Below are 22,952 nucleotides of genomic sequence, written 5' to 3'. Positions count from 1 at the left end.
TAATATTGAGATGTTTGCCTAAACTCAGTTGCACTGAATAAGTGGAAAGAATTTCCATTGAAGTAAAATGTTTAATTTAGGTACATAATGAAGCATCTGATATTATCCTCCTTTTTGTTGCCAGCAGAAAGAGTGTATTTGCTTTCAAATCTCATCCATGTACTTAGGAAATTTTTGTCATTCCCAGGACAGGGACAAGCAATGTTAGTTCTGCTAGCCAAACCCTGATTCTCCTGACAAGACTGTGAGACTGAGATGGTGAGTCTCCAGCATCAACTACAGAGACCTAGCTAGATGCAAAATTTCAGGATTAGCTCTTCAGATGATAAGCCAGATACCTGTGGACCTGTGTTCAAAATAGGTCTATCTATGTATTGAATCTATGTAGGTATTACCAAGTCAACATCTCCCATAGAATTTAGATTTTCTTATGCAATTATGTGACATCTACAGTGTTTCATTGAGGAGACCTCTGTACCTGTGTCTGCACAAGGCCACAAAGATAATGGTGAGAAAAAAAATCTTCTCCCACCTGTTAGCATCAAGGGATACCACATACTTCTGTAATATTAATTAGCTCCTGCAGAGCCCTAAGAAGCATCCTCACTATACGCTTTTACATAGGTAGAGACTGAAACCTACATTTTACAGGTGAAGAATCTCAGTGGGGCAGAAAATAAGTGACCTCCCAAAGGCAATGCAATAATTTAGCACAATAAATGTAATGGATATTTATGGGTCTGCCATGACTCACATTCAGACCACCACACACTCCCACACACTGCAGGAAAGGGTGGGCAGGACACAGCCATGACAATGTGCTGGGACCCAAATGTCCAACCCGCAAGCACTGCTGGAAACAGGATGGTTGAATATGGCAGAAAGAGGAAGATTGGTTAAACAGAGCAGCAAATACACTTGTCATTGGCTTCAGAGGGGTTGGGGAGGTCCTCTACGGTGCCCTCTTCTCTGGTTTCAGCTCTCTGTACGGCAAGTGCCTGACCAATTTGCTCATTCAAGGTAAATGTATGGCTAATTCCCAAAGTAACATGACTCTTGCTTAGATTCTGAGGCATTTAACTTCTACAGCATCTGAGGGCAGATGATTCACTTTTTCCACAATTCTGAGTGATGTCAGCTGTGTAAGTCATGCATGATTTACTTTCCAAAGGATCTTTTATTTATGTCACAGATGGAATTAAAACATAAAAACTCTGCTTCCATGGGAGAACTGAGATATCCCTTCTGAGAGCAGATGTGCTCAAAAAAAAATGGCTAATGTGACCCAATCAATAGGAACATTATAATAATGACTAATTATTATTAATAATAAAAATAAGATAATTTTAAAAAATTAAAGAGGCCACTGTTCATACTTAGTGAACACTCATTCTTGCATTGGATGGAAATGAGATTGTTCCTTTTCTATGCTTGATGTGCAGTGCTGTATTTAACATACACAGTACTATGGCTTATAATAAAAGTTGTGTAGTCTGCAGCTTTTTAATCTTTACATCCATTCAGAGGCATCTACTGGATGTGACTATGTACAAAATTAAGGAATGGATGAGTCTTGGGGCAGAGGAAAGAGGCAGTTGGAAGGGTATGGGAAGCGAAGGGACTCCTAGTGAGCAGTAGAGGGAGGGCAGAGGTGGGGAGGACTGCGGGATGAATGGCAAGATTTAAATCCCCATTGGGCAAAAGAGAAATCCTTTGCAGTACTGTTTATGCCCATCTAACAGTCTGCAGCTATTACTTCTTGAACATGTCCTGCAGGGGCCCTGGTAAGTATTTGATGACTGTGTCTAGGATGCTCTCTTCTTCTTCCTCCTCCTCATCCCCACAGCCAGGAGGGATCGCCTTCTTCGGGCGTGTCAGACTCCCTTCAGCATTAGCTTCCAGTGCAGCCTGGGCCTCTGCTTCCTTTTCTTCCTTCTTCTTTATCCCATACTGCAGAGGAGAGATAACACATTGTCTGAATCATAATACGAGAAATAACACATCTGCTGAACAGGAAGCCAGCCATTGCATGTGGTGCCTCATATTCTGCAGTAAGAACATCACATATTCTCATTTTGCTCTTTTGCACAGATACTAAAAATATCCATACTAACAACCCTCCACTAAGTATAGCCCAGTGGATGAACAGCCTTCACAAGAAAAGATGCTGAGATCCCTCAGAAGCAAGCACAGAGGAAAAACTGGGACTATGCAGCTAATGGGTCACTAGTAAAGAGAATATAAGCTCTGGGTTAGTGAAGTGTTAGGGAGGCCTTCTACTGATGTTGATCCTCCTCTTTTCTGTTCACAAGTCTGATGCTTAGGTCCATCATCTGCAACGACTTCGAAAGTCCATCTGCAGCATTTTATGGTTTATAGATGTGGCAAAACTTCAGGGAAAAATTAGTTACCCACAAAAGAAAGCAAACAGGTCAGGACAGACAAGACAGCAGTGAAGACAACAATATTTAGATATTCTCATGTGGGACATATCCTATAACATTCATTCATGTTCTCTTTATATAAGTGGGACAGAAAGACCTCTGTGAAAAATAAACGATCATGGGAAAATCAGCTGACTATTTGAAGAGAAACACTCTGAACCCTGTGAGTAGAATGGGTACTTGAAATTTGCTACTTCCACTAAGAATTAGCAGCATGCCACTAAGACATTAGATAAGTAACCAGAATCCTATTTTATGGTATTAGATTCAAGAGGCTACATTTAATACAGGACTAAACATATGCATATGCTGCTCTTTCCGTAAGTGTTTTTCACACTGCTTCAGAGATTAATGTTATAGACAAGGAAAAAAAAATCAACTCAAACTGCCACATGCAAATCTAGAGCAAAATGTCTACCTGCAAGCTATCCTCTGTACTATCGAATCATAGAATGGCTTGGGCTTGGAGGTGAATTTCAAGGCCATCCAGTGGCAAATTTCAGGCCAAGCAGTGAGTAGGAACATTTTCAGCTAGGTTAGGTTGTTCAGAGACCTGCTTTTTTTATTCAGATCAATTCAAATTTCCCAGACTGCTTCCACTTTTTCTGATAATAACTGGAGGCTAAACTTTCTTGGCACCGTGATCGTGATGCAAACGCAGGGAGTGTCCCATTTCTCAGTGCCCAGCTGAGCTTCAAAGAAGCCAGCTGTACATTTCAAGGATGCTTGCAGTCCCCAAGCTCACAGCTCCCTGTCTGGCAGCAGTGTTCTTCTGCTTATCACTTTTACCTTTTGAAAAGCTACCTTAATGGCTGCTCACTATCAGCTCCTGAGCCACCACCAGTTACCTCACACACACCTGCTCAATTGCTTACAATCCATGTTGCATGCATAAACTTGAAAACAAAATTATATATGATTTCAAAAACATCAAAGAATTAACTTGGTACCACGCACTCAGTATTTTCAAGTACCAATAAAACCTTACTGTTGAATAGACATTAATTAGATGCTATTTTCATTATTTTTTCTTTTCATTTTTTTCTACTTCTAAAATTAGTACAAATTGTTAACCAGTAAAACCGAAAGTGCACTGCTGCATTCATGACTTTCTGATTTCCGAGGGCTGTTGGGTGTGACTTTTCATCCTAAATATTTCTGAGCAAAGGCATTATTTTTTATTCCTTTCTCCATCATAATTTATATTTAAGATGACAGCCTGCAAAGTTGAAAGCAGGCTTCGAAACACTCAAGCTCTCTAAATCAATTCTCTCATGCCAAAATGTTCATTAAGGACATTTGTCTTATAATTTTTATACCTACTGGGTGCTGGTCACATCTGATTTCACTGGAAAGCTATTAAAGACAAATGATAAATCCATTCTCATGTGAGATGACTAACTTGTAGTTACAGGGCTGTACTCCACAAAGGAGATTTAACACAGGATGAGCTACCACGTGTATGGAATGACATCCAGTGCTAGATTGGAGCCAGACTGCCCCATTCTCCCTCTCAGGCCACAGGTAGATGTTTCTAGGTGATTCCCAGTGTAATTTATACGCAGATTCTGCCTTCCTTCGCCAGCTAGAGGGGAACACTAGTGGAGACACCATAAATCACAGTAACACACAAGTACACTGCATGCTGTCAAATCCTCCATCTCAAAACAAGTATCAGCTCAAGATGCACTGATCCTCTAGCTCAGGAACAAATATTCAGCTCACAGGAAGGAGTGAGTGGAACAAAACCAACCAGTAATGAGAATCTAGTATTGTCATTTAAATTTCATAATATTATGTAATGCTTTGCATTAACAAAAATGTAAGCTGTGAAGATTCATAGGTAAATGGCACACTTTAGGTTTGAAATTGTTTCAGAGGAAATAAAATTACAGAAATTGAAGTCTTAATATAAGAAAAAATTTAAAGAAGTGTCTTCATTTGGAAGAAAATTATTTCTTCCATGAAATCATTTGTGTGAAGTCAACAAATTATTTTTAAAAACATGACTAAAAATAATCTTTCTGGTGCTCTGGTTTCCCTGAGGATAGGAAATATTTCATAACTTACAAAAAAAATTGAGGGATGAGAATAGTTTCATTTTTATTCAGGGTTCAACCCCACAAAAATTAATACCAAAAGCTGTATCATTACCTGCTTGGCCTTAGTCACATATTCATGTCTTCTACTATAAGCAGAATTATGGACCTAACCCAGGAAGATACTGAAATGTTTTTAGTAAGTCTACTAGTAAGTCTTCTGCCACTCGTAAAGTTATTGCTCTGTGGCCACATGGGGATTGGATAGTTGTCACTGGGTTATGTTAGAGAAATACTGTCAGCCTGGAGTCCTCAGTCACCAGCTGGGAAGAGAAGGGAAAAAATACCCAGGCCCTCACTGATGGGATGTCAGGAAAAGACAGACTAACATACTAACATACAACATCAGCCTCCTCCCTGTCTCTTTTCTTTCTTATTCCTCCAGTTTTTCACAAGGCAAAGTAGGTGCACGAACTGCGAACATTCTGGAAATTTGATCTAATGACAGTAAGATTGTAAGGGAGTAGAGGGCTTTTGAGCCAATGAGATCTGCAGGCAAAAATGTGAACCTATCATAAATACAGTTACAATTTCTTAAGATGAGCCAACAATTTCTACTGAAAATGAACATGTTTATCTAGCAAATATCTAGGCCATGGAATGAATAAACTGTAATATCCTAGTTAAGAGACTTGCAGAAGTAATAGCACGTCTTTGGGTCAGGAGTGGAACTGACTCTGCAGGAAGACAGCAGCAATCAACATGCAAGAGAGTGATTTTCCTTGGATGAGATTTGGAACTGCCTACTTAGAAACAAGTAATTTATCTGAAAAAGCGAAAGAACTAAAAAAGAAGGTTTATGGGGGATACAAAGACTACTTGAAGACTATATGGTGAGACAAGAGAAGTCAGGAAACAACTCTTCCCTCCAAGCGCTCTGAGAGCTTGAAACTGGACCTCAGTCCAAATATTACTGCATAGGAAATAATATTGTGTGAAATAATACTATGTATTACATAACACTGAGCTTTGTCTTCTGGGAAAAGGTTGGCATGTGAATTGTAGTGGTTTCGTCTCTCTTCGGGGAATTGAACTTTGCAGTTGTTTTGCTCAGCTGCAGGTAGAGCAGCACTGCTGAAACTATGTCCAAACAGCTGTGGCAGATACAGCCATCTTTGGAATTACTATTTTATTTACTAGCTAAGGTTTGGAAAGCTACTGAGAGATTTAAATGCTTATTCCTTATCTTGCTTCCTATAAATGTTATGGGATATAAAAGTCAGTCTATACTAACAGCTCTGTCTGTTAAGTTTCATTCATATTCTGAACCTCAATGCAAAAAAAGAAAAAAAAAATTAGCCAGACTTCAAAGCATATGGTTAGAAAAGACACTGGAAGGGCAACATGCACATCATTTTATCTCAAGAGTTAACCTGACCTGAATAACTCTTTTTCTTAGACTCCAACTACTGAAAATCTCTCACCTATTCTGGAACTTAACTACCCTTTGCAAATAAAGTATTTCTCCTCATGTCAAATGTGATTTGTCATAAAATGACTTTAAAAAAATCTGAAAAATATGCAGCTCCTCCAAAAAGATTTATCTTTCACCTGTCTTTTCGGACCGTATTTATCAATTGTGCAAAGTTCTTATTTTTCTCTCCCATTAGCAAAGAGAACACCAGCCCAATTTAGATATTTCCAACACTAATGCATGGTATTTTCTACCAGCAATAAATGTAGGACTGAAACAAACCAAGAGCAATGGGTAGAGTTCAGACCTTGAGTTCCACAACTGTGAGAGCCTAGGGTACAGAAAAAGACTCCCTTTTTATTTGATTTCCACAAACTTAGAAGTCTTTCTTTGGTCTCTCTCTGAGTGAACAGGCTGTCAAATACAGGAGGTGAGGGTGCTGAAACCCAGAGTCCTAAGCACACTGTTCTCACCACTGTTTAAAGCACAGAGCCTACTTTGATGTAGATCTGCCCAAAAATGTGCCCTGGCTTTTCTTTCACCTCAAATCTGCTGATTTCATTTTGAGCTAAATTTGGCTCTTTTTGCTTGTTTGTTTTTGTTGGTCTACTTGTCTTTCTAATTAGTTCATTCATCCTGAGCTTGATAGTGAGGATTAGTACCCAGAAATCTTGTGCGGGAGCCTTTTAACACATATTAAAGGAGGACACTCTCTTGGTCTCTCAAGTAACCCATTTAAGTGCAAGGTCTGCCATGCAGTGTTAGAATTACACTGACTGTTTCAGGCAACTCAGACACCCTGACCCTAGATAATCTCTTTGCTTTCTGAGGAGTAATGAACAAAGAATCACACCCTGCCACTTGGGCAGTAATGCCAATTTCAAGCTGTGGCAAGGAATGAAAGGTATGAGAGAGAATGCAGAGTGTCTCAGTCCATGACACACCAGCAGGGTGCGTGGGGGCTCTGTGTGGAATGAGTGTAGGTGTGGGCACTTTCGTGTCTCTAAATGCTGCTGCACAGCTCTGCTGACCCTGTCAATGTGTTAGCAGAAGACAGCTGATTAATAATGGAAAAGAACAAGGCAAAGTCTGGCAACCACAGTCCCAAACTACATTGTTCAATTGTGTGTGAGCCAAACCGGAGCACAGCTCAGGAGAGAGGTGGCAGAGAGAAAGAAAGGAAGACAATTAAACTTCAGGTAGAGGACACTTGAAATGCAAAGCCAGAGCCTCCTCTCACCTGGAAAAGATGCTCCAAAACCATCTCCTTGGGGGCTGTCAGACTTTTCCAGGCAGTTTTCCAGCAGTGATTATTTGTAAACCTCACTCATGTCCTTTGAATCCTTTACCTCATCCAAGGTTCTACTTCCCCTGTGGCTACACATGCCTTGCTACTCTGTGCTAGCTCAGGCTTTCAGCTCTGTCAAAATCACAGCAATTCTTCTTGCATGACCTGTCTTGTTTTAGGTCTTTCAGTATGTTCTTCAGTCTCATCCCCCTGTTTCTCTCAGGGGGCTCTCACAGCAAACACAGAGGCCTGCAGGTTTTCTCTTGGACCACAAACATAAATCGGATGCCAATACAGATTTCAAAGGGTTCATGTGATCTTCATTGGCCTCCCATCAGCGTCTTCTTCTGGTGACACTGGGTGAATCTAGCAGTCTTTCCTTCTCCCCCATGGCAATATTGCTGCCTGAGAACCAAGCCCCTGGCTTCTGCTTCAATTAGCTGTGGAACTACAGAACAGTCCTATGGGAATATCCAGTGCCCTAAGCATCCAAGAGTAATGCTACTCTAAACAATAGATGTGAAATTTGCTTTTCTGCTGCCCCACAACAGATGGAGAGCAAGATAAAGCACTGCTCTCTGGAGATCAGATCTGTACTCAACAAGCCTTGTTTGTTTACTTTGATTGAAAACAACATCATATCTGTCCACTATCGCTGTTTAAGTGAAAACCAGAACTACATCAGGTTCCTGATTGCAGAAGCCATCTCTGAATTTTCTGCAAACTCATATCAAGGGGAATTGTTTCTCTGGTTTCCATAGAGACCGGCCCAGACAAGCCTAGTGAAAAGAAAGGGATCATAGGATTATAGAATGTCTTGGGCTGGAAGGGACCTTACAAATATCTCCAAATCATCCCAAACTCCCTACATGCAGGGACACCTTCCACTAGAATAGTTTGCTTAGAGTCCCATCCAGCCATGGGAGAGAGGAGAGGTGCACCAGGCCTCTAATCATCTTTGTGACCCTCCTCTGGACTTGCTCCAACAGGTCCCTATCCTTCTTATGCTGAGGAACCCAAATCTGGACACAGAGCTCCAGACAGGTCTCATGAAAGCACAACAGAAGGATAGAATCACTTCACTAGATCTGCTGGCCAAGCTGCTTTTAATGCAAGCTGCTTTTAATGCACAGTGATTTTCTAGACTGCAAGTGCACATTGTCAAGCCATGTGTCATCCAGTTCTCAAAGCCAAAGTTCTCATCCACCCTCAAGTCCTTCTCCTCAGGGCTGCTCTCAATCCATTCACTGCCCAGTCTGTATCTGTGCTTGGGATCTGTGCCTCAGGTACAGGACCTTGCACTTGGCCTTTCTGACCTTCATGGGGTTTGCACAGCCCCACCTCTCCAGCCTATGCAGGCACTTCTGGATGGCATCCCTTCTCTGCAGCACGTGGCTGCCCCACGCAGCATGGTGTCTGTGGCAAACCTGCTGAGGGTGCCCTCGAGCCCACTGTCTGTGTCACTGACAAAGATGCTAAATAGTGCCAGTTGAACTCCGAACCCTGAGGACACCACTCATCTCTGTCCACTTGGACACTGAGCCTTTAACCACATGTACAATCCTAGAAGACGATGCTAAATGTACATAGCTCAAACACTGATAGTCCAGTAGCTGTGGAGCCAACCATGCTGGTAATTACAGCCAAGAATTGTTGGTAGTAACATGCCATGGGAAAGAACAAGACATGGCTGGAGATGGGGGCCATGTAGAAGTAAGCGCAGAACTTTTCTGGGACAAAAATACTTGTTCTGGCTCCTGTAGATAAGCCCAATACAGCACAACACAAATGAGGTAAAGAAGTGGGCATGGACTGTAAAGGGGTAAACAAGAACACCCACGACCCCTAACAACAGAACTTGTCCTTTCCTTTCCTTTCCTTTCCTTTCCTTTCCTTTCCTTTCCTTTCCTTTCCTTTCCTTTCCTTTCCTTTCCTTTCCTTTCCTTTCCTTTCCTTTCCTTTCCTTTCCTTTCCTTTCCTTTCCTTTCCTTTCCTTTCCTTTCCTTTCCTTTCCTTTCCTTTCCTTTCCTTTCCTTTCCTTTCCTTTCCTTTCCTTCCCTTCCCTTCCCTTCCCTTCCCTTCCCTTCCCTTCCCTTCCCTTCCCTTCCCTTCCCTTCCCTTCCCTTCCCTTCCCTTCCCTTCCCTTCCCTTCCCTTCCCTTCCCTTCCCTGCCCTGCCCTGCCCTGCCCTGCCCTGCCCTGCCCTGCCCTGCCCTGCCCTGCCCTGCCCTGCCCTTCCCCTTGCCCTGCCCTCCTTGCCTTCCTTCTGCCACTTCCTTCCCTCTCTTACTTCCTCTCTAATTCATCTCTTCCCTTCTCTCTTTCTTTTCATCTTAACCCTTTGCCCAAAATCCACTCCATGTGCTTATATGGTAGGTCAGGGGACTAGCTAATACCAATTTCCATGCCAAGTGTGTAATTTACTAATAAAATGTTGTGAGTTTTTGTGGACCCTCTGACTTTTGTTGTTACTTTCGACCACAAGGGTTTTTGAATTTTGCATGTTCCCTCCCCTGTAAGGATGGGATGTTACACCACAGCTCTTCGTGTCAATCCAACCAATTCCTTAACAACCAAGTGGTCCAGCCATCAAATCCTTGTCTCTCCCGCTTGGAGGATGTGCTCCAGCATCTTGCTGGGCTTCTTTGTTGGGATTCATTGCTCCTGAGTTTGGAGGTGGAGATCTATGTATATTGAACAGCATTTTGGACTCCTGTTCACTTCAAACTTTATCCCATGGTATTCAGCCAAGCAGATCTCTGAAGAGCCTAGGGTCTGCTCTCCTGACACCCAGTAACAGGAGCCATCACCTCACCCCTGTGGTGCCAATAAGGCCCTGGCCCTGCAGGCACACACCTGTCTCTAGCTCCTCCTGTTTTGCCCCCATGCTGTGTTTGCATAGAGGCAGATGGGAAACACATTTTGGCTTAATCCACTATGCGTGCTGACTCTGCCAAAGCAAACTGGCCATTCTGCTCACTGCTCAAGTCACAAGACTGAGCTAAGTTTTCCCACACAAATGCCTTTTTTCCCCATTACTACACACAGGCAGTGTGAACTACAATTTGTGAACAAATTTACTACTCTTTGGAAACCAAGACTCTGAGAAACAACAGAACAGGTATCATATACCATAAATTTTTCTGAATACTCAGTAGAAAGCATGTTTTCATTTTCTCTGTGTTTGCAAATAAGTTTATTTTGTTCTGTTTGTGTGTACAGCATCCATATTAAAACAATGCCTTTCTGCAATATGGTCAGCCTCAGTGAGAGGGAATGAGGTCTTGAAAGCTTCAGGAATGGACATAATTAAATTACTGATGACTAGCAAAGTTCTCCCATTTTGTAATCAGAGAAGAAATCTCCAGAGTAAGCAGAGAGTATCTGACTCATGAAGAAGAGCATAGGATCAGAGGCTCCAAAATACTGATTTTAGGTACCTGGAGGGTGGACTGAAATCAGTGCACTGACTCATGACCACAGGGCCTAAGATACAGTACATACCAAAATCCTAAACCTGTTGGGTCCAGTGGAAAAATTTCTCCTCCAAAATCCAACTTGCAGCTTCAGTTAAGAAAATCTGGGTCAATTTTATTCTTCAAAGCAGTTAAGCAGGATAAGAAGAAAGAAAATTTACATATTCCACAGTAACAACTGCAGTTTAATTGCTCATGGGTTACTCATAGGAAAGTTTAGATTGGCTCCATGATCACCAAGATGGGGTCAAGGTGAGGCTGCAGAAGGTTCCCATGAGAACAGAGGCATTTTCCAGAGATGCAGGTGTGCTCCTAGCCAAAGCAGGTTTTGATTTCTTGTGTTTCAAAGTCTACATTTATCTTTCCACAAGAAAATCTTCCCAGAAGCCAATGGCAGGATCCTGGTAATGGATAAATGCAGTTGCTTGTATGAGTTTAGAAGAATTTACGTTATAGCTACATATCTGATAGCATAAATAAATCCATAGGATAAATCTTTCTTTATGTGTGTGCTATGTAAGATCAGAACATAGAGCATAAGCTGCTCATCCTTCTTCGTGCCTCCTGCATGTATTTCCTTTGCCAAATGAAACCTTTTATTTTAGTACAAGGCTGGTATAATTATTTCCCCAGGATACTGAAGCAATTTTGATTAGACACAACTATTTCTTTTCTATAGCCTGCGTTTACCACGTGTGACAGCTGTTTTTTGTTTTGTTTCTTGTTTGGTTTAGGTTTTCTGGGTTTGTTTTTATTTTTGCATTACTAAATCTTATTTTGAAAGCTCTAGTCCAGTCAGTACATTTTTTAAAAGAACCTAATAATACAAGTGCTCCAGAGGATAAGGAGTGGTTCACCACAGGATAAGGAGTAATACTTTTTTTTGGAGTACAAAGCATGATGAAGTTCCAGGTAACTGTCAAAAGAAATATAGTTTGTACTCTCCCAGGCAATAGGGAATTCATTGTTAGCACACAAGGCTTAAAAATTAATTATTATCCCGCCTTGCGACATTTGTTCTTGGTGGGGTTCAGCATTTCATTGCCTTATTGATCATAAGCACTTTCACAGATGGGAGCTTGAAGCCAGCTGAAAATTCAGAGGTTGAGCCCTAATTGGCTGATTTAAGTTCAGCTTTCAGCAGGTAAAGTGTGTGAGCTCTCTGTGTCTCATGTCTGCAAATCCTTGGGAAGCCATGAAAGCAAGATTTTTAAAAAAACAATTTTTTACTATCAGTTTTGTTTCTAGCATATTGCTAGAACATTTCTCTGTGCACACATCAGTGAAATGAAACATAATGAAACCTCAGGTAATCCTTGGTGTTCTGTAGTACACTAAAAAGAGCTCATGAACATGTAGGATGGTGTTAGCAGCAAAGTAATAGGTTAACAGAGCTCATCACAGCAGAGCAAGGAGGAACTTAGAAAGGATTCTGGAAGTGGTACCTTTGTACATGACTGAAAATGTGCTCCAGGTAAATTTGTGCTCCCTAGTGTAGTTTAGCACTACAGTGAGGGATAGTTGCATTTGACTGTAGTCTTCTATTAGACAGTAGTTTTGAGGGAAATTAAAAGGATAATTTTCTATCTAAAAATATTCAACAGATCATAGATTATTACACCAAAAAAAAAAAAAAAAAAAAAAAAAGAAGAAAGCAAACTAACAGGCCCAGGTATAAAAGTAGCACTCATATCACTACTGCTAAGTATTCTGGGAACTAACCTGGGAGGAAAAGAGGCCCTTAGACCAACATTTAGGTATGCATCTGCAATTTTTCTCTGCTTTCTGTGTGACCACATGGGCGACAATAATTAATTTCTTCTTGGTGAATAGACAATTTAAGTAAGATTTACCCTTCTAAACGGACTACACTGTAAGTTCTGAAACATAGTTATTGCTTACAATGATCCCACACTGAAATATTAGAAGTTGTTTCTCTGCCATTTTCATATGTTATACTGTCCTCAGTAACTTCCCTGGGTTGATAGGATAAATTTGACAGGACAATAAACTGCCTCAAACTTTTCAAGGAGAACTTTTTTTTAAGTAACCTACACCAAAGTTGTAAATGCTGACTTTGTTGACAGCACAAGGTAATGTAATTCAGCAATAGTAACAGATCAGGAAATATTAGTTAGGTGATTATCTTTAGTCCTTGCTTTGAGACTATTTAATTGTTGTCATCAATTCCTTGGGGATTTTTCTGTGTGGAATAAATCCTGCCACTGGATCTAATTAGCACAGCCACTCTGCCAGTACCTTTGTGGAGACCAAGGCATTGTCACAAACTCTGAGCCAAGACTCAGTAAAATCAAAGGTAGTTAATCAATTAGTTTCAAACCTTTGACACACTCTTGTCTCTGAAGTACAGAGAGTATTTCTCAATCCCATTAACTGGCAACAGAAGTGAGAACTCTGACATCAAAATGCTTTAAAAATAGGAAGAAAACTTCTGACATCCAAAAGAGCAAGTAGGAAATTATGAGTGTTAATTCATATGCTGCAACTTTTCAGAAGGACATGAAAAAATGAAGGGCAAGTCACTTCTTTTTCTCTAGCCCTTTTTGGACAGGCACGCCAGCCTCTTCCTTACATAATTCGAGGTAGTTTTCTTGCTTCCCAAGAGACTAGAGAAGGCACGTTTGTAGTGAAATCTGGCAAGGGAAAATACCTGGTTCATCTTAACAACCCAGCCAAACAGCAATAATGCTGTTGAAGTGGGAGACCCACTCAGTCTGTATAGTGTTGCTATAGTTGGGTTGCCATGACAAACCTCAAGAACTATCTTCAACTGTAAATAGCCATGGCATAAAAAAAAAATCTCAGACCATTGCAACAGCAAGCAACTAGCTGGGCTGATAACTCAAAATCCATTCTAGATGAGATGCATGTTTATTTCCTCTGTGTGGAATCAGCTGTTGAGCTTTGCTCATCCTCTCTCTTGGCTGGACATGGTCAGAGGACAAATGTTTTGTATTGTCAGGGATTTGTGAGCAGGGGCAGAGCCCATGGAGCTCACAGACCACATCAAGAGCTGTACAGCAGAAGGGGGAGACAAACCTTATGCTGAGGAGCTTGCTGACTCTACTGTACATTTCTCCCAGGCATACCTTTGTCCTATGGCAACAAGACAAAGGCATTTCATCTCCTACAGACATCCATTCACTAAAGTACCAAAAGGAGCCTATTCAAAGGCCCTTTAATAATTTCAAGAAATTTCAAAATTTCTCAAGGTCTTGGCTGGGGTCTCCAGTTTTTTTTTTGCCCTCTCCATATATGCAGGACCTCACAGCAATTCAGACAGAAGGGTATGGCACAGCTGAAGTGTTAACCTCTCAATACATGGAAGCATTCATCTTCCAGACAGTGAGTCAAGAAACAGTAACAAGCCCATTTTCTTTCTCTTTCTTGATCTAACTGGGTGGGGATTTTCTGCCACAGAAGTGGACGGAATTCATGCAGCATGTTTGATTTTTTTCATGCCCATGTCAAAAAGCAGCAGTTCAAAGAACTTACTTATGGGGTAACTGATACCCAGCAGTGCTCATCTTATTCTCTGCAAGCTATGCACAGGGAAGTTGGCTGTCTATTTTATTTTCATATTGCCTGAGCACTTTAATGTCATTAGTGAAACTTCCAGTACCTGGGTGTGGGGTGTGGAAAGCAGAGCAAGAGGGCAGAGAGACCCTAAATCACACCTGGGATGACCTCAGGGGGCAAGGAGTGCTGGAAGGGAGCACACTGGTAACTGAGCCTGCACATAAATGTGACCATGCACATCCCCAACATGCTCAGCTGATTATGCTGCCTTATATCCCAAACATGATTTATCACCTTCCCATCATAAAATATCTGTACATGCCTAGCAACATCATGAGGCACTAGGAATCCTATTACTTAAGAAAATTATAGTGCTTCAGGCCATTAATGAACAAGTATTCTTCAAATGCAAAAAAAAGAGAGTAATTAAAAAGGTCAAGAAAGAATACACTTGACTAGCTTTTTTGGGATCACCTGAGCTTTTTTGCATCAGCTGCTTGGGGTTTTTGGCCAAAGCCTTAGCCTTTTTGGTAACGGCCCCAGTTATCCAAATTCCTGCTAAAACCTGGAATCTTTTCACGTAACAGGTTTTGTTGAAAAACTGGAGAAAAGCCATTTCAAATCTCAGTCTTTGCTGCCATAAGAGAAGTCCTGTGTTAGTGGAAGCATGCCTTTGACTAACAGTAGAGTTCTTTAAAAATTACTGCCATGAAAGTACACGCAGAAGTTAGCACCAACTCATGGACAAATCTAGGAACTCTGATACTGAGAGAAGGAACACTGTGACTTTGAGATGCACCTGAAAAAAAGGGCTCTATGTATGCAGAAGAATGAAGCCGCCAATAAGCTCAACCCACACTAGAGCCTGGGCAGAACAAAGAAAAAGTAGAAATACTTCCCTGTGTCTGAGCTGTCTGGGCTGCAGGAGTGGAAAGAGGTGTTGTTTTATGCCCACTGATGGACAGGTCCTGGCATCATGACAACAGGTCAAGCAAGTATATACCCTGTGATTACCTTTCAGATCTTGCTTAGCAGATGCTGGTGTGCCTGGTTCAGGTACTTATTGTTCTTGACCTTATGTGCTTCATGGGTGGAAATCTGCAGGATTTTTGTCAGAGAGATTTGTAGAATGTGGGAGGGTAGGAAGTTTGCACATTGGCAAAAAAATAGTGCGCAGATTTTTAAGTTGGGCACAAGCTTCTAATTCTGGAGTATTTTCAGGAAGAGTGGGAAACATGGTGTGCATCTCTTTGTTGATAGAAAATCTCCCTTTTATTTATATATTCATGCATTCTCAGCATCTTTACTGGTAACAGCTTGCCTGTCACTTTCTCGGTGTGGCAGGTTCCTCAGCCCCAGTTCCTGCTCTTGTTTGACTTCCTTCTCACCACAGACAGAAACTAGCCCCTCCCACTCATGTCTCAGACAGACACAGCTCCGATTGTCTCAAAACAGGCAGAACTCAAAGACACAGCATGATCATAGCTGGCTCTAAAAGCACCTGCTTGCTCTCTAGACTGCCCCTCAATATTCCATCCCTCACCTGCTTCCCAGTGCAGCCACTGCAAGCCTGAGGACTCTGTGCTATCATTCAGTAATGCTGTGCGAAAATATTATTTGTTTGGTTGTTTGGCCTTGTGTTTGGAAAATAACTTTTCTGGGGCACTAACTTCGTCAGCCTTTATCAGAGCAAGTATGTGGCTCCCAGGAGAAGGAGCCAGCTTATGCTGGAGGAGGGACAGAAACACTGCAGACAATGGAGAGCATAGGAAGAAGAAAGATGATTTGCTTCAATGAATTTAATTAGGAGACATTAACAATATTTTTCCACTTTGCCCTGTGGCTCTTCCTGCTTTGATACAATCTGAAAAGAATATTTAAAATAAAAAGCAAAACTCCAGACACTAGAACAATTAACCTCTGAACCTCACCTTAGAAATGCAGGCCATTTCTACAGCAAAAGAGACAAAAGCTGGGAAGCTACACAGCACTGGGTTCATATGTCCAGGTGCTGACAGCAGGGGTCTTACAGGAGTGGCCTCTGTGACAAGAATTCAGAGGCTGCCCTTTGCCAGACACAGCCATCTTCAGCTCCAGAGAGAGAAACAGACAGCAAACTGGTTTAAGATTACCTAAGCTGCCTCTTTAGCATGATGTTCTCCCATTTAGGCCCTCCTCTACACAAGGGCTTTGCAAGGCACCTGGCAATAGGAGACAATGAGTGAGCACTTGCTCAAATGTTTGACAGCTACAAGTTAATCATCTGTTCAAAGCCCTTCTGGTCAGTGGGGAGAGGCATACACTGTGGGCAGCAGGACACTCCATTCCAAGGTGTGCATCTGGAACATCATGCCCTCAGGTATGCACTTCTCCCTACCGAGTACCAAGGAAGAAATGACTGCCAGCTCAGGTGGAGACAATGAACAGCTTGATTGCTAAAGGTTGGTAAGGTAAACTCATTGGTGAACCTGGTGATCCCTATAATGATCCCAAATATTCTCAAACCTTTCTCATCACCTGAATTCATCTCACAACTCTGATCTCTGCAAGTGCCCATTGTGAAGTCCTTCAATTTTTTGAAAAACAGGTACGTAATTACTCATTCTCAGTCTGACTGATTCACTAAAACTAGAAGAATTGAGATTCTTCTTCCATTTTCTCCCTCCCTCTTTCTCTCTTTCTTTCCTCCCACCCCACCTCATCTTAGGCATAATCCATTCCTTCGACCAAATTTATGGTTGTTTCCATTCAAAGAAATGGAAACAACCATAAATTTGGGTTCAGCTAATGAAAGCTGGTAATAGCAGCTTCCTGCAATTCTCGTTTCCCTACAAGGCCATTTTTGTTGCTTACCAGACACTTAGCTCTTTTTAAATGTGGTGCCTATCATTTTGAGCAGACCAAAGATAAGTGTCACTATCTCTGATGACTAATACGAAAGACCTTCCACAGAGTTAATGGGTTTCCAGTCAGGATGATAATATTCACTACCTGCCCAAAATTATAGTTTCAGCAGGGGGATGTACAGTAGGAACAGATGAGCTCTAGCAATGTCAAAGCTTGATGCCCCACCTCACTAACCCTGTTTCCCCCTGTAATCTGTGGACCTTTTTCAGTGATGTGGCTAAACTGGATAATTACTTCCAGGAAAAGGTCAAGGAATGAGCCTGGAATGGTTTTTTCTGCACATCCTGAGCTACAGTAAGAGCCATCTTCCAGCAGCTCTTCTCTTTGGGTTCTGGCCTGTCACCACTGCTCTCCAACAATCTGAGGCCCTCGAAGATTGTCTCCTTCAAAGGAGCGAGTGGGTCTTAAGCTTTGCATGGCTGCAGGGTATTTAAATCTAAATCTCATTGGCTAGTCAGACTTTTGGAGAAAATTTTCTGTTTCTGCTGAGAATTAAGATATTGCTCCAAGAATAAGGTTTCATCAGATGCCCCTTTATGACAATCTGAAGAAATTATGCCAGTAGCTGTGTGTTGGGACAATCTGTGAAACTGAAGACCATGTATGTTTCTTGCAGCAGAGGCGGGATAAGACTGAAAGGGAAAGGAATCTTGGGCAGAGTGTGTGAAGGTCCATAGTTTTCAGAGTCAAGTGCAGAAAGATAGAGCATAATACTGTGTAAAAATATTATCTCCTCAGTATTTTTCTGGTAAGTACTATCTAGAAGACTACAGTGACTTTGTCTTCCAGCCATCACATTAAAATTTTATAGCCTTGTTTCAGCATCCCAAGCTCTTTCCAGTCCTGGCACTCTCCTAGCAACCGTTTCCTTCACTGCAGAAGATAAAAATCATAGCAAGGTCTTCTTCTGGGCTTCAAGCAGAGCAGCTGTGCTGTGGTTTGAAAAACGGGCCCCATTCAGGTTCCTTCCTTTCTACACTACAGTACTCAGATACATTCCTTGGGTTCGGGATGAATAAAGAGGAAAATTGAAGTAGAAAATATGGATTTGTGATAAGAGTGATTTCTGTGCCCACCAAAAGGGGAGGGGAGGGGAGACACAGTCACCAGTGTTAACAGCCCAGACTTACTTGTTTCTTTATATGCAGTAGGGATAAATCACTCTCTGGACTTAGAAGGAAAAGAAAGGAAAAAAAAAACATCACAGCTGAAAATGCATAGCAGGAATACAATGGCACAGGGAAATCGAAAATACTATGTTACAAAAAGAAGTTGCTGCTTGGAGGAGGATTGCAAGATTTAGGGTAATATTAAATGATTTTGCTCTGGCAGCAACTACTTTCAACCATCAGCAGTTTAGGCTCATCATGAAACCAAGCTTGCATTTGGATTGTCATTTATCTCTTCTCCATGAATGGATGGAATTTTTTTTTTAATCTTGCTGTTATATTTCTCATTTTCAATTCTATTTAAAGACTGCAGAAATTATTGAAATGCTTGAAAACTGTGTGCAGGCTGCAACTGCAACCTGCACACACTACCACTGCAACACATCTGAAACTGTGACAAGGATTTCATAAGATCTGCAAAGCCTTACGTCCCTCCCCCCCGATGAGCTGCTAGGGTGACTTGCCAAATCCCACTCTTACTGGGCATCTCTGAGAATTGGCTGAGATGGGTGCAATTGTCATACATTCTTCTGAGCTTTAATTTTGCAGCATCATCCATCAGATGCTCTTTAAACAACAGCTAGAGAATGAACTACTGCATTAAGATTAAATTTCAGAGAGCAGGAAAGAGACTGAGTGTTGAGGGTGGATGTGAGCACTCGTTGATCTGAATGAGTGCTCGGTCAATAAAAAGGTCATTATTCAACCAAATGTTAATAGTTCATTATATTTATTCAAAGATATATGCATAGGGCTAACTCTACAGCCACATGGAAATCTGAGTTCTAGCAAAGACTGAGTCCTGGAGAACATGCCTTATAACTGGTTTCTCTTGCTCAAAGCTTTAGTGCAGAGTTGGGACACATGCTTAGAGAAACGCTTTGGTGCACAATCCTCCCATTCTGTGTCTTTTTAGTTTTTAAAGCTTTTTAAAAAGTCAAAATAAACTTAAATATTTAGCGAAATCAGTTCTTTCCAATTCCTCATTTGTCTTCTCTGTCTCTTTTCTAGGCAGAACTGAAATAGTTTTCCAGTGCGTGCATGTCACAAATACTGGTAATTTACAATTGATTAAAAAAAGCTCAGAAACACATCACCTCTTTTCTATGTTTCAGGAGTGTATAATTAAATAATTAAGTGTATAATTAAATAATATAAGAAAAAAAAAAGCTTTCAACATTTCACTAAATACATATCAAATAATCATAAAATCTATCCTATAGATTTACCACACTGTTCTTTATAATTAAGTGTTATCGTAAGACTGGTCTGAAGACACAGACACAGGTCAGAAATTGCTTCCTAATTTTCCAGATGTACTAATTTCTAATTGCTATGCTTACTCTTTCCTGAGGTAACCCTATCCATATCCTTTACCAATTTACATTTTATAAATATTAAAGACACTGGGACCATATTTTATTTATTACTTTGGGTCCTCTGATCTTCATACAAACTTTCATTTCCTAATATATTTCTTAATATAAGATTGCATTTTCAACTGTGGTTTCAAGCTAACTTAGTGTTCAAAAAAGATCAATTAATTCCAATTAACATTAAATAAAGTCTCTCAGTGATTTCTCCAAGCAGGGATCAGTCTTGGGACTCTCCTATTTCTTCTTCTCATCTCTGCTCAGCTGAATAATTTTTACAAATATTACTCGGCTAATTTCTTCAGAGCACTTGCACCAGGCAGTCTGTTTTGCCTCATCTGCCAAGATCTGATGTACATGAGTGCTTTGCCTTTCTCCACACCACATCAATAGTGTCTCAATCAGACTCCCTCTCTTCTTACACTATTGGAAATCAGTGGGATTACAGACTCATGCTGTAAAGCCATACACTTAAGTAGGCATAGGTGTGCAAGGAACATGAAGTTTTTCCAGCTTTGCCACTAAACTGCTAGGTCGTCCTGATGGTATCACTTAACTCATTTTGCCTCCATGTTTTTTGTCTTTTCTCAGCTATTCTGAGCTCCCTATAGGCATTTTTCAACATTCCCTAACACCACTGAAGTCAATGGTATTTTTGCTTTACTTTAGGCTTTAAAAAAATCCTCAAACTTTTGCAGTTTTGAAAAACAGCTCTCCATGTTTGATTTTTTCCTTCCTCAGAGCCTGAATTGATCTGTTTTAGTAAAATCAAGACATTCCACTTACACTGATCTTTTCACTCACTGTCAACAAGTCCTTTTTTGAAGAGCTACTCCAGTGTTACATAAAACTACTGTTTCCTGAGACAGGGATGCATCATCAGGCCACAAGCATTTGGTTCTTCTCTTGCTAGATCAAATCTCTTTCAAACTGATTTATTTTCTTCAAGGATCTTCAACATCAGTGTTTTCAGCAACATTTTCTGCTCTGACAAGGGGTTTGATGGAACTTTCAGAGCTACCCACTGCATACATTCTTTTTGCTGAACAGTGGTTTTGCTTTAGGTCTCTAATGCTCCTTTGACCAGAGTGGAGATACGCTTTCAGCAGTCAGCTCAAATTTGCCTGAAATTCATCCTGCACCTCTCTGTTCCTCTGGGACAGGCAGAGAATTTGAGCCAATGAAGCTGCAAGTATTCCTACCAGGAAGGGGGAAAAGCAACCTGAAACCCATTCATATTTCAGAAAGGTGATTCAGTTGTGGCTGAAAGCATCAATGGCTTGGGGGTAGCTAAGTGAAGTGAAGTCATCAGTAAGCAGAGCTGGTCTCCTATCCTAGCATCATCCAAAACCTAATTAAGTGTTTCATTCTTTCCTTTATTTTTCTGAAAGAATGCAAAGCAATTTCCAACTGTAGGAAGCAGTTTTATCATTCAATGCCTTTTTCTCCTTTTTCTTTCTTTTAAAAATAATACATAGTTTTAAAGAGAATCAATAATGGCTCTGCAACTCTGTAAATCTGCAACTTTTGAAAGAATTGGATCTGCCTTTATTTCCACTACTGAACCACAGGCTTGATTGCTGAAATGAAACCCACAGCCATTGTTATGTCACATGATGATTCAGATGAATTTTTCATGGGACATAATAGCTCTTAATCTGTCCTGCACTTAATCTGTCCTGCAGAAGAGAAAACAGATTTTTTTCTTCTTTCTATACACAACTGCCTCTCTCCTTAATAAAAGCATTCATTAGGTCTAGAGCCAAGGACTAATTATCCATAAGACTTAAAAGCTACCTATTTGACAAGGATTCTGTTGGGAAAATCTTTATTTCTCTAGTAAGTATTTCAGGCTAACAATTTGGAAGAGATAAAACACCAAGTCTATGAATGTCCTATTACAGGGCGAACCAAACTTCTAACCTCACACAAGAACCAATTCTTCCAACCTCATATCATCAAATGTGGTCTTACTGGCTCTATGTATTTTTATTTCTGCTCCTGATGTACCCACCCTGCCAGCCTCATATCTAGTACCTACAATCTTAGTCATCCAAGTTTCCTCTTTTCACTTCAGTGCTGTTAGCTTGCATCATCTTTGGCTGTGAATAATGTTTATAATTTTCATCTCACACACGTTGTTTGCATCTTCTGGACCTGGAAAAAAACTTCCAGCATTATTAACAGTTGTGCAAAATTTATTTAATAGTTAATTAATATTATTGGAACTATTTTTTTGGGGGGACTAGGGTTTTTCTGAAATAAACATCCTATTGTCTTTAATTCTGCCAGTTCTAGAGTTCTGCTTCTTCTCTTATTCTTCCATTACAAATTCTGGTACATTTTAATAACAATCTTGATGGTACTATTCTTTCACATTTTCTTCATTCCAGTGTATTTTCTATTTTTAATACTGATTTTTTTCCCCTCCAAGACTGCCAGGATTTCTGTATAATGTGGGCATGCACATGAAAAGATTTCTTCAACAGTTTCAAATTATTAATTATGTTCTCCTAGTTAAATATGATGTTCTAGCTCATTTAGCCCATTATTGTTTTGAACTTTCTAAAGCCACCCACCAGAATATTTAAACTTAGCCTTGCAAACACATTCAGGCCATAATCACTTGAATATGAGACTAATCCACCCTCAAGTATTGAGATGGATTCCTACTTTCTGTCAAGATGAGGCATTAAGACAGAATTTCCCTGGAACTGGTCAATTGGCTTCTGTAACAAGTGGCAGAGATCTACCACCATTTGCACACACACTGAAGTTTCTTGCATGAGTTACTGACACAAGTAAAGCAAAATTCATCAGGACTTAAAGAGCCGAAGGACAGAAAAAATACTGGCAACTCATCTTAATACGTAGACAACATCTCCAATCACGTAAGAGGATATTACATATAATATCAAGTTATGACATTTTATTATCAGTTGACATTTATTGTTTCAAAAACGTGAAATTTCACATTTCAAAAATGTGAAATCACCTACAGACTGTGTGAAAAACAATCATGGAGCAGAAAGACTGATACCTTGTGTCAGATAAACCATAAAAGCTATCCCATGAGCACATACACCAACAAAACATGTTTAACTCTCAACACAGAAAGCATTGCAAAGCTTCCTCCTTCACAGAGCATGCATTGTACATAGCAAAACAATCCTGCCCTTTTTCCCAAAGAATATGCTGGTTCAGAACAAAGAATCAGAACATAGGCAGTTCTTATTCAACAGA

The 22,952-nt window shown here is 40.6% G+C and overlaps 1 protein-coding gene across 1 annotated transcript in view; it reads right to left on the bottom strand.

Moving 5' to 3' along the window:
* Positions 1–594: 594 nt before the first annotated feature.
* CPLX1 (complexin 1) overlaps positions 595–22,952 on the bottom strand; it is a 102,156-nt gene continuing 79,798 nt past the window's right edge. Inside the window, exon 4 of the mRNA XM_058823580.1 lies at positions 595–1,950. Coding sequence (XP_058679563.1) covers positions 1,753–1,950 — 198 coding nt within the window. The 3' untranslated portion in view covers positions 595–1,752. The remainder of the gene's footprint in view (positions 1,951–22,952) is intronic.

This window comes from Ammospiza caudacuta, chromosome Z (assembly GCF_027887145.1).
Source record: "Ammospiza caudacuta isolate bAmmCau1 chromosome Z, bAmmCau1.pri, whole genome shotgun sequence".
Taxonomy (NCBI): Eukaryota; Metazoa; Chordata; class Aves; order Passeriformes; family Passerellidae; genus Ammospiza; species Ammospiza caudacuta.
The sequence above is the reverse complement of the archived record's forward strand: the minus strand, read 5'-3'. Positions and strand labels throughout refer to the sequence as shown.